Source organism: Pezoporus occidentalis, unplaced genomic scaffold, assembly GCF_034315485.1.
Source record: "Pezoporus occidentalis ecotype Australia unplaced genomic scaffold, CSIRO_AGI_Poc_V1 ctg224, whole genome shotgun sequence".
Lineage (NCBI taxonomy): Eukaryota > Metazoa > Chordata > Aves > Psittaciformes > Psittacidae > Pezoporus > Pezoporus occidentalis.
In genome coordinates, this window is record NW_026914117.1 from 37446 (window position 1) to 50429 (window position 12984).

Consider the following 12984-nt stretch of genomic DNA (forward strand, 5'->3'; position numbering starts at 1 on the left):
AGGTTGGGGGGCTCTGTTTGTTTGGTGTTGGTTTTGGGTTTTGTTTAATGCCTCACACCACCTCTGTCACTGTTTACTTAATTGCTTTTACTGTTGGAACTTCTTCCAGCTCCCACAACTCATCTTCCCTGCTCCCTTGAGAACTTGAAACGCTACATTTCAGCTGAATGCCCTGTAGGTGTAACCCTTCAGCTACAACCCTCCTTCAGCATTGCTTTCATTTTCAATATCACACCCAGTAACAAGGTATGGACTGGTTGTAACACCGCCAGCATTACTGGCATGCATCTTCTTTAAATTCCTGCAGTTTTTTTATGAGGGTAACTTCTGTGTTTCAACAACAGTGGGGCTAGAAATAGTTGTCCAAGTAAACCAGTGTTGTGGTTTAAGCCCAGCCAATAACTCAGAACCACGCAACTGCTCGCTCACTTCCCGCCTACTTCCTCCCCCAGCAACCAGGATAAGGAGGAGAATCAAAAGAATGTAAATCCCACGGGTTGAGGTAAGAACAGTCCAGTAACTAAGTTACTACTGCTGCCACCAATAATAATAATGATAACGGAAATAACAAGGGAAGAGAATACAATACCACCCGCTGACCGACACCCAGCCCGACCGAGCAGTGAACCAGCCCTGCCAGGTAACTCTCAGTTTACATCCTCGGCATGACATCCTGTGGTATGGAATACCTCTTTGGCCAGTTTGGGTCAGGTGTCCTGTCTCTGCTTCTTCCCAGCTTCTCCTCCTCCCTGGCAGAGCATGAGACTCAGTTAAGTCCTTGGTCAGACTAAACATTTGAGCAGTAACTAAAACCATCTATGTTATCAGCGCTGTTCCCATGCCAAAAGTCAAAAACACAGCGCTGCATCAGCTATTAAGAAGGAGAAAAAATGATAGCTACTGCTGAACCCAGGACAAAGGGAAATAGAGGGATGGTCATAGCAAGGCACAAGAACTACCACAGGGTGAGGTAAAGTTGGTCTCAAGGGATGTTAAGACTGGCTACAGTAAGAGAGGACTGAAGAACAGACTGGGATTTCTGCTCCTGCAGCCCTACATGCCTCAATAAGAGTGTCCGTGTGCCCCCATTCAGTTATCTGGAACTTGTCTTTGCTTCTTCTTGACACTGCCCTCAAAGTGCTGAATCTCCTCTTTCAAATCTATTCCACAGTGCAAATGTCAGGAATTTCAAGCTGAAGATGGAGCTTGCGTTTGCATGTGGGAAACATGGACAAATGTGCTTTCTCTAATTACTATTTTCACTGTTAGTTTGGTTCAGCTGCAGACATTATAAGCTTCCCTTTCCTTTCTTTCCCTCACAGATATGAGTCTATTCCAAAGTTATAGGCTTCCTAACTTGCACACAAGCAGGCGCATCCCTCCACCAGCAAGGAATGCAAGCATGCTTCCTTGCAGCACCTCCATCAGCAAGCAGAAGTAGGGTTGTCAGAAAACATTGTTTCCACACAGGTCTGCTAGCCAGTAACAAGTAAGCTTATGATCTACAAAACACCCACTTAAGTAGCAGATGAGGGGCAAAGCTTGTTGGGAGATGAGTCAGATGATGCTTTCAACACACCAGTCCTTCTTTACCTTTTAAATCTCCTTGGAAAACTTGATCAGTGGGGCATTATATGCTACAAATCCTCCCTGGAGGATATGCACTGACCATTTTGGCTCTGGAGATGGCTGGCTTAGTCTTGCCAGTCACCCAGGAAGGTTGCTGTTGTAACCTTGCAGCCCCACTAAGCCACCAAACCAAACAGTTGATCATGCATGGGTAGTTGAGAGAAAGCCACTTTAACAGCCACAGCTCTTTCTGTAGGCTGTATTCTGCTTCCCAAGGACAAGTAAACAGAGAAACATTCATAGTAAACCACCAGTTAAATTACCTTGGCTAAATCTAGCACTGAAGCAGGGAGCTTGGGATAGCGTTTGTGCAGAGATTTGGCCTCCTTCACTTCAGGCAACCTCATGCCAGCAAAGAGGGGATTTTTATAAAATAACTCTTGGTGTCTTGGAATTAAATTACCTGGAATCACACAAACAAAGCAACCATCACAGAAGAAATACAGGACAGTCCGGTGAAACATTTAAGAAGCTGGAACACTTTGCCAGCACTACCCTTAAGGGCTATAGTCTGCCATGAATTGATACTGTACTCATGAATTCTTAGATCCTCATTTGTAAACGGTGCTAAGAGCACACGCTCTCAGAGACAGTTCAGCACACACAAACAGCCTTTCCCCCAACACCTTCCTTCCCCCCATCAAAATGTATCTGACCCCTCCATTAGTAAACAGGTATGAGGATCCTGACAGGCTATTCTTACCCAGGCATTTGGTGATATGGTAGAGCTGGTCAATGTCTGAATCTCCTGGGAAAAGGGGCTCTCCTGTGAGCATTTCTGTTATCAGAGAGCCAATAGGCCACACATCGACATCCCTGGAAATTAAAAAAAAACAAACACCACCCCAGCTAGGTTTAGGTAATACAGGAACATACATAAACGTGCACAATCATACTAAGAGACCTGTGGGTCACACAGTTTAAGCTCTGACCTGGTTTTGTGACACTGGGGATCTCAATAAGAAAAATCTTATCCTCTCTCCCAAAATGTCTGTCTGAAATTGTTTGGAGGGACTTTTCTGCCTTCCCTCCATAATTCCAACTGTGCAGCAGTCACAGGCTCCCCAATACCAGCACTGGCAACTGAAAAGCTCCTACAGACAACAGACCAGGAATGCCAAGGGCTCCCTTGCCTTCTGAGTCAGGAAAGCCTAGCACTGGCAGGAGTTAGCTGCAGAGTGTGAGAATAAGGAGGAAAGCTTCAACCTTTATAACGGAAAGCTTCAACTTTTACAAGGGAATAATCAGGGAATGCTGAACAGCACAGAATCACAGAATGGTTTGGTTTGGAAAGGACCTTAAGATCATCTAGTTCCAACCCCCTACCAATGGCAGGGACATCTCACACTAGACCAGGTTGCTCCAAGCCCTGCCCAACCTGGCCTTGAACAGTGCCATGGATTGGGCATTCACAACTTCTCTGGGCAACCTGTTCCAACCCTTTAACCTATCTGCCAAGCAACAGTCCCTTGCCTCCCCAAAAAACAGAGCAACCCAAAAAAACAGAGCAACCCCTCCATAAACTCCACAACCCTTCCACAGGCTGACATGCCAGTCTTACTTGCCCTACTTGATGTCTCCCACCAGCAGATCTGGAGCTCTGTACCACTGGGTTGCCACATAGTCTGTGTAAGGTTTCCAAGAAGCTGCTAAGGTCCAGGCAAATCCAAAGTCACAGAGTTTTACAACTCCCGACTGGGAAACTAGTATGTTCTCTGGCTTAATATCCAAATGGATTATCTGCATGGAAATAAAACAAGTCAAGACAAATAAATTCCCCCTTTCTAAACAGTAAATGGACTGGGTCACCAAAACCACTAGCTTTCTCACATGTAGGGAGAAAAATCCTATTTTTGCAGGCACGAGAAACATATGGAGTCTGTAAAATACAGCTACATTCACTTAGTCAAGGAACAGTTGCTGACCCTAGATAGGTAAGTATAGAACCTCTAACTTTTGCACACAGAAACATTTATTTCATGTATCTCTATGCAGGTGTATTTACCATAGATATTTTAACAGGCACAATTTATTATGCTTGAAAATCTAGCCTTGACCACAAGTTTAAGAGCCGTATGTATTGCAAAGGCCATGAGCATGTCCTGCAGTCAAACATTAAGAGTATTTTAGGCACTCATAAGAGAAATAGGTTCCCAAACATATAAATAAATACATAAATGTGTATGTATCTATATATATATAGTTACACAACTAGGATTAAATTGGCAAACCTGCCAACCAGTTGAGAAGAAAAACCTAAAAATACTGAAGAGAAAAAGCAAGCCTACATGTTTACATAGACACTATCAGAATCCAACTTTCAACAGAGAGACTCATAGAATCACAGAATGGTTTGAGTTTGAAAGGACCTTAAGATCATCCAGTTCCAACCCCCTGCCATGGGCAGGGACATCTGACACTGGAGCATGTTGCTCAAGGCTCTACCCAACCTGGCTTTGGGTACTGCCAGGGACGGAGCATTCACAACTCCTCTGGCCAACCTGTGCCTGTGCCTCACCACCCTCACACGGAAGAACTCCTTCCTTATATATAACCTGAACTTCCTCTGTTTAAGTTTAAACCCATTACCCCTTGTCCTACTGCTACAGTCGCTGATGAAGAATCCCTCTCTAGCATCCTTGCAGGCCCCCTTCAGATCCTGGGAGGCTGCTCTGAAGTCTCCACACAGCTTCTCTTCTCCAGGCTGAACAGCCCCTATTTTCTCCCTCTGCAAGATGAGCCAACCCATGATAAGGTGCTACCCAAGTACTGAATCCCCATGGACTTCTGGACCCTTCCTTTGAAACACTCTCACAAATCAATCAGAGACAGACTGATATATTAACTGACATCAAGCTCCGGCATTTTATATGAAATTCAGTCCTGCCCTCCTGCCCTGATTCTTCCCTTTCAGCCAAAGCTCTATTTCTCTAAGTCTTAACATATATCAAAATGATACACTTCTGTATCTTTTCATTCAAGGTTACCTGCAGAACTGGCTTCTTGTGCATACTTACGTTATGGCTGTGGCAAAATGCTGTTCCTCTCATGATCTGAAATAAGTATTTCCGAACCCTGTTGTAGTCTAGTCCATTTGGAAATGCCTCCAGGTCACCAAGTACTCTGTGGTCCACAAATTCAAACACCAAGTACCACCGTTTCTTTTATTTACACACTTCCAGCAGTTTCACGAGAGTCTCATGCCGGAGTTGCTGTTACAAAACAGGAAATATTTTGTGAGAGCTTCACAGCATGTAATAGATAAAGGGTGACCAGATACTTTTAACTGTGACCCAGCCACTGTACTGCCCTGGAATGCTCTTCTCCTCATGGCACTCAGATTCATTTGTTCTTAAAATCAAGCTCATTTATATTTTAGAATATTATTTTGCCTATTTTATTTTTTAAATATTATCTGGAGGATTCCCACCACCTCATGTACACAGACACCTGGGTCTGTAACCTAAAAATAAATAAAACACTGTCTAAGGATGCTTCTTCTTAATGGGGATGCTTAAAATACAGTTTTGTTGTTGGAACACCTCACATGTTCTGCTCCTCACAACAATATCCTCACATAAGAGGTGACACTATCTATCTTACATCATGATCTTGACGAGCTTTAGAGCAAGCTTACGTGCCACATGAGAGAAATCTTGAGGAAGTCAAAAAGAATTCCAGAGGAGCATGTGGTGAGCACATGAGAGACAGTAGGCACTTAGCAACGTCTCCCAGAAAGACTTGGTGTGACAAAGGAAAATCCAGAGCTCCCCAAACTGGCAGGAAATACAAAACAGGCTGGTTTGTACTGGGAAACTCAGCATGCTGCCCAGTATGTCTCTGACAACTGCAAGAAGAATGACAGGACAATTAACCACGAGTGGTGAGCCACAGAGACTCCTTGCTTGTTCCCTGGCCATGCTCACAAACAACTCAAGCAGCAATAAACACAGCTTGTTCCCCTTACACTGGCTGTATCTGTGCCTCAACCCCCTTGAGAAAATATTCCCAAGGTGATGGAAAAATCCTATGCTATTTTGCCTGCTCCCTCAGGCTTCTCTTTTAAGCTCCTGACATACCCAAAGCACTTCTGTTGACAATGCCATCTTAAACACATTCACAACAACTAACACGTGCCAGAATACAAGCACATTGAATAGATAAAAGGAAAGTTCAGCATTCTTACCTGTGATACTGTTATAACAATTAAACAGCTTCTATTAAACTGTGTCTAGTGGATTCACAGGGAAAACTGACCAGCCAAGGACCTGAAGAAATATTTTTTTTTCTCTTATATTATGAAGAAGTGAAAGCTGAAGACAGCGTAGAGAAAAGTATGCAACTTAAATGAATAGGGAAAAAAAAAAAAAAGCAGCAGTATTTTCTAGTTATTTTGTCATAGCACTTTGACCAGACAAGAACCCACCCCCACTTCCGTTACACATTTGTAACATTCGTTTAACACACACCAACAAAACAGATCATGCTACAATGTACAGTTACTTATTAGCTTGGAGTCCAGCAGGGCAACGGCACTAGAGGCTGTACTGCACCAGGGATGGCGTCCAAGGAGGACTGCAGAGCAAAGAGATGGGCAGGGAAATGCTCTGCAGGGCAGGAGCCTGCCAGCCCCAAACCCCACAGGTTCACAGGGAGCATGCAAATGAAGAAACTCCAGAATGATTATACCTCTAGGTGTTTGTCTGCACTGTCAGAGGCTACAATACTGAGCTATGTATGGAAATGATCCCATTTATGCAGGAAAACAAGTTAATGCCCAGCACATCTGGGAGATGGTACGTGCTTTGAGTCAGTAACTGAGTCAAACACCTCAGGTACGTTCCAGACTCACACAGATTCACTTGAAAATTCGAGTCTGAGAGGACAACGCTAGGAGCTGCTGGCTGAGTGTTGAGAAAACGTACATTTCCATTAACTCTAAGGGTCTGAGGCTCTTCATAAGAAGAACCTCTTTTCATAAGAAGGACATGGAGCTGTTGGAGCAAGTCCAGAGGAGGCCATGAAGATGATCAGGGGCTGGAGCACCTCCCATAAAAAGACAGGCTGAGGAAACTGGGGCTGTTCAGCCTGGAGAGGAGGAGCTGAATGGAGACCTCAGAGCAGCCTTCCAGTATCTGAAGGGGGCCTGCAAGGATGACAGAGAGGGACTTTTCTTCAGGGACAAAGTGACAGGACGAGGGGTGATGGTGATGCGTGGATTGACTCCACAACTCGTTAAAGTTGTAAAGTAGGTATGCTTTTTATTCAGCGCTGAGACGCACGGGGATAATTCCTCAGTCATGCCTACCTCAGTGTTGTTTCCCTCTACATTTATTCTCTAAAGTTATATATATTCATAAGGTTGCACAACACGCCTATACATATTCATGTCCTATCCCCGCTTCGTATTATAATGAGCCAGAAGGTCCTCTGCACCTGCGCAGTACCCCCTCTGGTCATGGGCAGGGTCTCAAGATGAAGTAACTGAGTCTTCCTCCTGTGGGTAGGGGTCTTCGAGATGAAGTAAATGAGTCTTCCTCTTCTTGCACTTTTCACCTTTGTCGTGGTTTAAACCCAGTCAGGCAACTCGTTCACTCACTCCCCCCCTTCTTTCCCTCCCCCTACTCCCGGAGGGACGGAGAGGAGAATCGAAAAGAATGCAACTCCCACAGGTTGAGATAAGAACAGTTTAGTAACTAAGGTATAACACAGATCACTACTGCTACCACCAATGATAATAATGATAAAGGAAATAACAAGGGAAGAGAATACATCATCTCACCACCAGCCGACCGATAACTCGCTCCCCCCAGCCCGACCAAGCTCCGACCGATACCTCCTCCAACCCTGCAGTCTCCCAGCCCTTCCGGCTAACTCCCCGTTACATCCTGGGCATGACGTGCTGTGGTATGGAATACCTCTTTGGTCAGTTTGGGTCAGGTGTCCTGTCTCTGCTTCCTCCTGGCTTCCCCTCCTCCCTGGCAGAGCATGAGGCTCACAAAGTCCTTGGCCAAACCAAAACATCGCTTGTTATCAGCTCTGTTCCCGAGCTGAAAGTCAAAACATTGCACTGCACCAGCTACGAAGAAGGGGAAAAATGACTGCTACTGCTGAACCCATGACAACCTTTCAGTCTTCACATATGGCCTTAGGGTTTGGTCCGTATCCCAGCCATAAACCATTTGCTTCTCCCCCTTATCAGTAGATTCAGGCGTGTGCTTTTCCTTATCAATAGCTGCTTATCAATAGGACCAAGTGTCTGCTTTTCCTTATCAATAGCTGCTTATCAATAGGACCAAGTGTCTGCTTTTCCTTATCAATAGCTGCTTATCAATAGGACCAAGTGTCTGCTTTTCCTTATCAATAGGACCAGGTGCCTTTGTTCTGCTTAGCAGGCATTTACAACAGACAGTACTTTTGTTTAAGCAAGCAAATTCTTCTAACCCCCTTGTACAACCCCCCTGTACATTGGTCAACTCTCTGCATCAATGGGTTTAAACTGAAACAGGGGAAGTTCAGGTTAGGTACAAGGAAGGAGTTCTTCCGTGTGAGGGTGGTGAGGCCCTGGCACAGGTTGGCCAGAGCAGTTGTGAATGCTCCATTCCTGGCAGTGCTCAAGGCCAGGCTGGATGGGACTTTAAGCAACATGGCCTAGTGGAAGGTGTCCCTGCCCATGGCAGGGGGTTCGAACTGGATGAGCTTTAAGGGCCTTTCCAGCCTGAACGTGCTCCAACTGAAAAAAGACTTTCCTTCATTGCTTCATCAGACACATCACCTGTGTCTCAACACTTAAAACCAGGTGCCCAGGCCCAAAGACAGCACTTTTCTGTGCATATCTCCTGTGGGACAAGGAGAAAAGGAAAACGCTGCAACTACTGCTAGAGGTTACAAACTACCACTTGCTAGAGGTGGCAAACACAGGGGCTTAAGGTGGCAGAAGAGGAAGCAGAAGAACTGACATATATCCTGGCAAGGAATGCCACACTGCATCCTTGGCATTCATGAAGGAATGCAGCAGGAAAAAAAACTTGCAGAGAAAACAGTCTAGGAGCTTGCAAAAGCTTCTGTAGGAAGAACAAAGCCAAGACAGGAAGCAGAAAGGCCATATGACAAAACACTGAAGAGCACACACACATAGAACCCAGTTCTATGGGTACTTTCCCAGGCAGAGTATATGGAGCCCATCAAGTGAAATACCTTTAACAAATCAACCCACACAAAAAGGCTACACCACATAATGCTGCTGATAAGAAGCTAACAGGCTGCAGGATGACTGGACATTTAGGTGAGCTATAAAGCATCCACAAGTGATACCAGGCAAATCATGTACTCAAACAGCAAAGTACATTAAGCCAGCTGGATTGGCAAGGTTCAGGGGATTTGATCAGTCTTCCTCCTCTAGCCTCTGGCTGGCAGTACAAGCCTTCTAGAAAAGTGCCATTAATAAAATAACATGGATTTTTTTAATTCCTAGGAGGATTTTTTTTCATATCAGGTAACACCAGTACCCCCTCTGGCTAGGCACACTGTCTCATATTCAGATCATCATTCACCTGCAAGTTTTAGAAGTTCAGCATTTCTTTCATCTTCTGCAAATTCTCAGCAGCAAGGTACACAACACAGGGGGACACAGTTACCATCTGGAGACCCTGTGCCTCCCTTCCACATAACTTTCCCCGCTGAATACAGGTCACATAAACAAGTCAGGTTTAGCCAAACAAATCCAGCACAGCACTCATCTGAGAGGAAAATCAGCTCTACAAGGCTGCAACTCAAAGGTTAAATGAAGATAGCATGGCTTGGCTGCTCCCTGAAATACACAGGGCCCAACTAAGCCTCTTTTGGTTTGGACTTAGTTACACTTTGGATACTGTGGTCAGAAACAACCGCTTTTCCTTTCAAGACTGACCAAATGGCTTAAATTTACACCTATCCTACAACTTCACTAGACAAATATCACTCTTTAAAGGACTATTTATGAAGGAGTTTCAAGAGCCGGTTTCTCCCTAAGAACCCATCAACTCTCTGCAGGTGTATCTCACCCACACCATGAGCTCTCAACAACTACCACCATTACTGCAAGAAAAGCCTCAAAGCACAGACATCAGGTTACTATTCTGCTTGAAGGTGACATTTGCTTTCTTGAAGGTATTTAAACACCTGACTACAATATGCCTGAGCAATACAGACGCCTTCCAGCTGAATGAAGGGTGATGAATTTAACCACAAAGCCATAAAAAACCCATTGTTTTGGCCAGGCTTTGTGGCCCCCTGCTCACCTTCAGCAGTTTGATCTCCCTCACGGGGATATTCCTCACCGTGTTATCCCTGCTCTCCAGGAACTTCTTGATGGCAACAATCTGCCTGCTCTCTTTGTTTCTGCACTTGGCCAGCCACCCTGTAGCTGCCTTCCTCCACAAGGCCCAGCACTTGGTACTTCTCCATGGACGTGGATTTTCTTCCCCCAGGGTACCGGAAGCTCTGCTGCTGGAACGGACCACGGCCTCCTGCCCTGTCACAAGGGTGACAGCCTGCCTGTCGCAGCAGCTGCGCTGTGCCGTACCGCACGCCTGAGCGAGCTGCTCCGAGGGATGGCGGGGTCCTGAGGTAGCGCTGCTCCTGTTTTGGGTTGATTTGTTTATTATTTGCTGAAGGGCTCACCTCCTTTGTGTGTGTGTCCGTGCAGCCCCCAGTGGGGTGACATCAAACCTCCTCCTGCTGGCAGATGCCACCAGGTATCTTGCACTTTTCTTACACAGTAACTTTGGCGGAGAAGCTCGGTGGCTCTTCTCAGCTAAGGTCATTGGTAAGGTATGGATGTCAGCTAGACCAGATTCCTTAGTTATTAATAAATCATCAACATACTGTATCCATATAGATCTGTTGGTTTTAAACATAGCCTCCTACGAATCCACTAGAAGTTTAGAAAACTAGTTGTAGGACACAGTGAAGCCCTGAGAGAGATCTATCTCTATTAGCTGCATCTTTCCCTAAGTAATTAAAAAATAAGGTATTACGAGCCCAGATGAATAGGTCTACTGATTTAAGGTGACTCTTCATCAGGGACTGTAGCAATAGCAGAGGGGGGGTGTGATGGGTTCAAACTTAAACGGGAAGTTCAGGTTACATACAAGGAAGAAGTTCTTTACTGTGAGGGTGGTGAGGCACTGGTGCAGGTTGCCCAAAGAAGCAGTGAATACTCCACCCCTGTCAGTGTTCAAGGCCAGGTTTAACGGAGCCTTGGGCGACATGGTCTAGTGTGAGGTGCTCCTGCCCACGGCAGGGGGTTGGAACTGCATGATCTTAAGGTCATTGCCAACACAACCAGCCTGTGATTCTATGAAGAAAATAATAATAATGCTGTATTTATTAGACATCTAATTAGTTATCTAATTATGTCCATTAATTAAAAGGTTTAAGACCATATCCTCAAAGCATCTTGCATTTAGTAGGGACTAGGTGAAGGGAAGGGCTGCAAAATTTGGGAAGCTTTCAGGCCATGGAGGGCATCCCCCTTCTCGATGATCTGGCTGGCCATGGTAATTCCATGGGTCTCCTGTTCCTCAGGTCCTACCGCTCCCTAAATGTCCTCCTCTGATGTCACCTTGAAGGACTCGGGCTGGTGGCCCACATCTCACAACCTCTGAACCCTTGAAGAAAAGGTCTCCATTTGCTCTGAAGAAATACATGAACACCCAGCAGGTCTGGCTGCTGCAGTATTTCTCTTTGGGAAAGGTGTATCACCCTTGCCAAAATACCAATTCCTTGGAAAATATCCTCATGAGGCATCATATGCCAATAATACTTTCTGAAAACTTTATCATATTTCTCTTGAGTTACATGGGTATGTGTCACCTCCCATCATCCCTTTCTGATTGTTATTTCTCCTTCACCCTCATTCCCACTCCTATATGTCATCACTGTAATGCACAATGCATTTCCAGGAAAAAAAAAAGACAATAAACCTGGGCCCAGTTGGCATTATTTTATTGTATTCTTCCCCCCTTCTACTGCTCATCATTACTGTAGTGAGTAATGCTGGTTTCTACCATCAGCAACATGACAATCATTTCTTTTGGCTACTGGTTGCCCTGGGGGTTTCTTTTTTGTATTTTTTACTTTTATATCCATAACATCACTGTTAATTTATGATGCTCGGTGTTGGTGCAGTGTATTAATTTAAACCACAGAGATTGGAGGTGGTGAAGGAGGGAGGTTGTCTCACTAAACCATATAGTACCCATGCTCCAGACATGTTTGCCATCCTGTTGGTATCTCTATGGCACTGATCAAGCTTTGGTAACTTGAGAAAACCCTTTTTCTCTCATAACATGATGTCTTGCTGTACCTCTCAGAAACATTCATCTGGACAATGCCCAACACAGTCTCAGTTCTGATTTCATTTTTCTATTTTCTTTGATAGACATCACGGTCTCTGCCAGAATCCTCCACAGAATCAACTAGGTTGGAAAACACCTTTAAGATCATCAAGCACTGCAAAGCCCACCACAAAACCATGTAACTGAGGGCCTCATTTACACAGCTTGTGAACACTTCCAGGGACGGTGATTCTACCACTGCCCTGGGCAGCTTGTTCCAATGTCTGACCACCCGCTCAGTGAAGAAATTGTTCCTAATGTCCAGTCTAAACCTCCCCTGGCACAGCTTGAGCCCATTTCCTCTTGTCCTGTCACTTGTTACTTAGGAGAAGAGATCATCATAGTTAAGCCTCAGGAAGACAAATACTGGGTTTTAGATGAGCCACACAATCAGTTCATACTTTTGATAACTAAGAATCATACCACTTAGAGAAGTTAGAAATCAAGTAACCTGGTGCCCTGAGTGATCTTCTAGGGCGGACATTACAATGGTAGGGTTTTGGGTTTTTTTTGTTGTTTTTTTTTGTTGTTGGGTTTTTTTTTAATTAGTGAACTTTTTTTCACATACAAGCTGTACTGAACATATGGCAAAACACAAATGTCACCGCATACTCTATTCCTCTTCACCTCACAAAGCAGAGGGGAATCACAGAATGGTTTGGGTTGGCAAGGACCTTAAGATCATCCAGTTCCAACCCCTGCCATGGGCAGGGACGCCTCACACTAGATCACGGCACCCAAGGCTCTGTCCAGCCTGGCCTTGAACACTGCCAGGGATGGGGCATTTACTTCTCTGGGCAGCCTGTGCCAGTGCCTCACCACTCTCACAGTAAAGAGCTTAAATTTAAAAGTAAAACCAACACCTGTGGCACACAGCAGTGATAAGACAGTCGATCTCGAGATGCTACTGCCTTCTTTTTAAGGCGGTTTTGTGGTAAAACACCTCACTTTCTTTCCCAGATGACAGAGCCTCCCT

The 12984-nt window shown here is 45.0% G+C and overlaps 1 protein-coding gene across 1 annotated transcript; it reads right to left on the reverse strand.

The window, feature by feature from the left end:
* Nucleotides 1-1597: 1597 nt before the first annotated feature.
* Nucleotides 1598-10360, reverse strand: LOC134164774 (cyclin-dependent kinase-like 2). Its single transcript, XM_062620910.1, is given in 6 exon segments — nt 1598-2032; nt 2333-2445; nt 3191-3369; nt 4647-4841; nt 9909-10028; nt 10030-10360. Coding segments are annotated over 6 exon segments (801 nt in total). The 5' UTR covers nt 10075-10360; the 3' UTR covers nt 1598-1883.
* Nucleotides 10361-12984: the final 2624 nt, after the last annotated feature.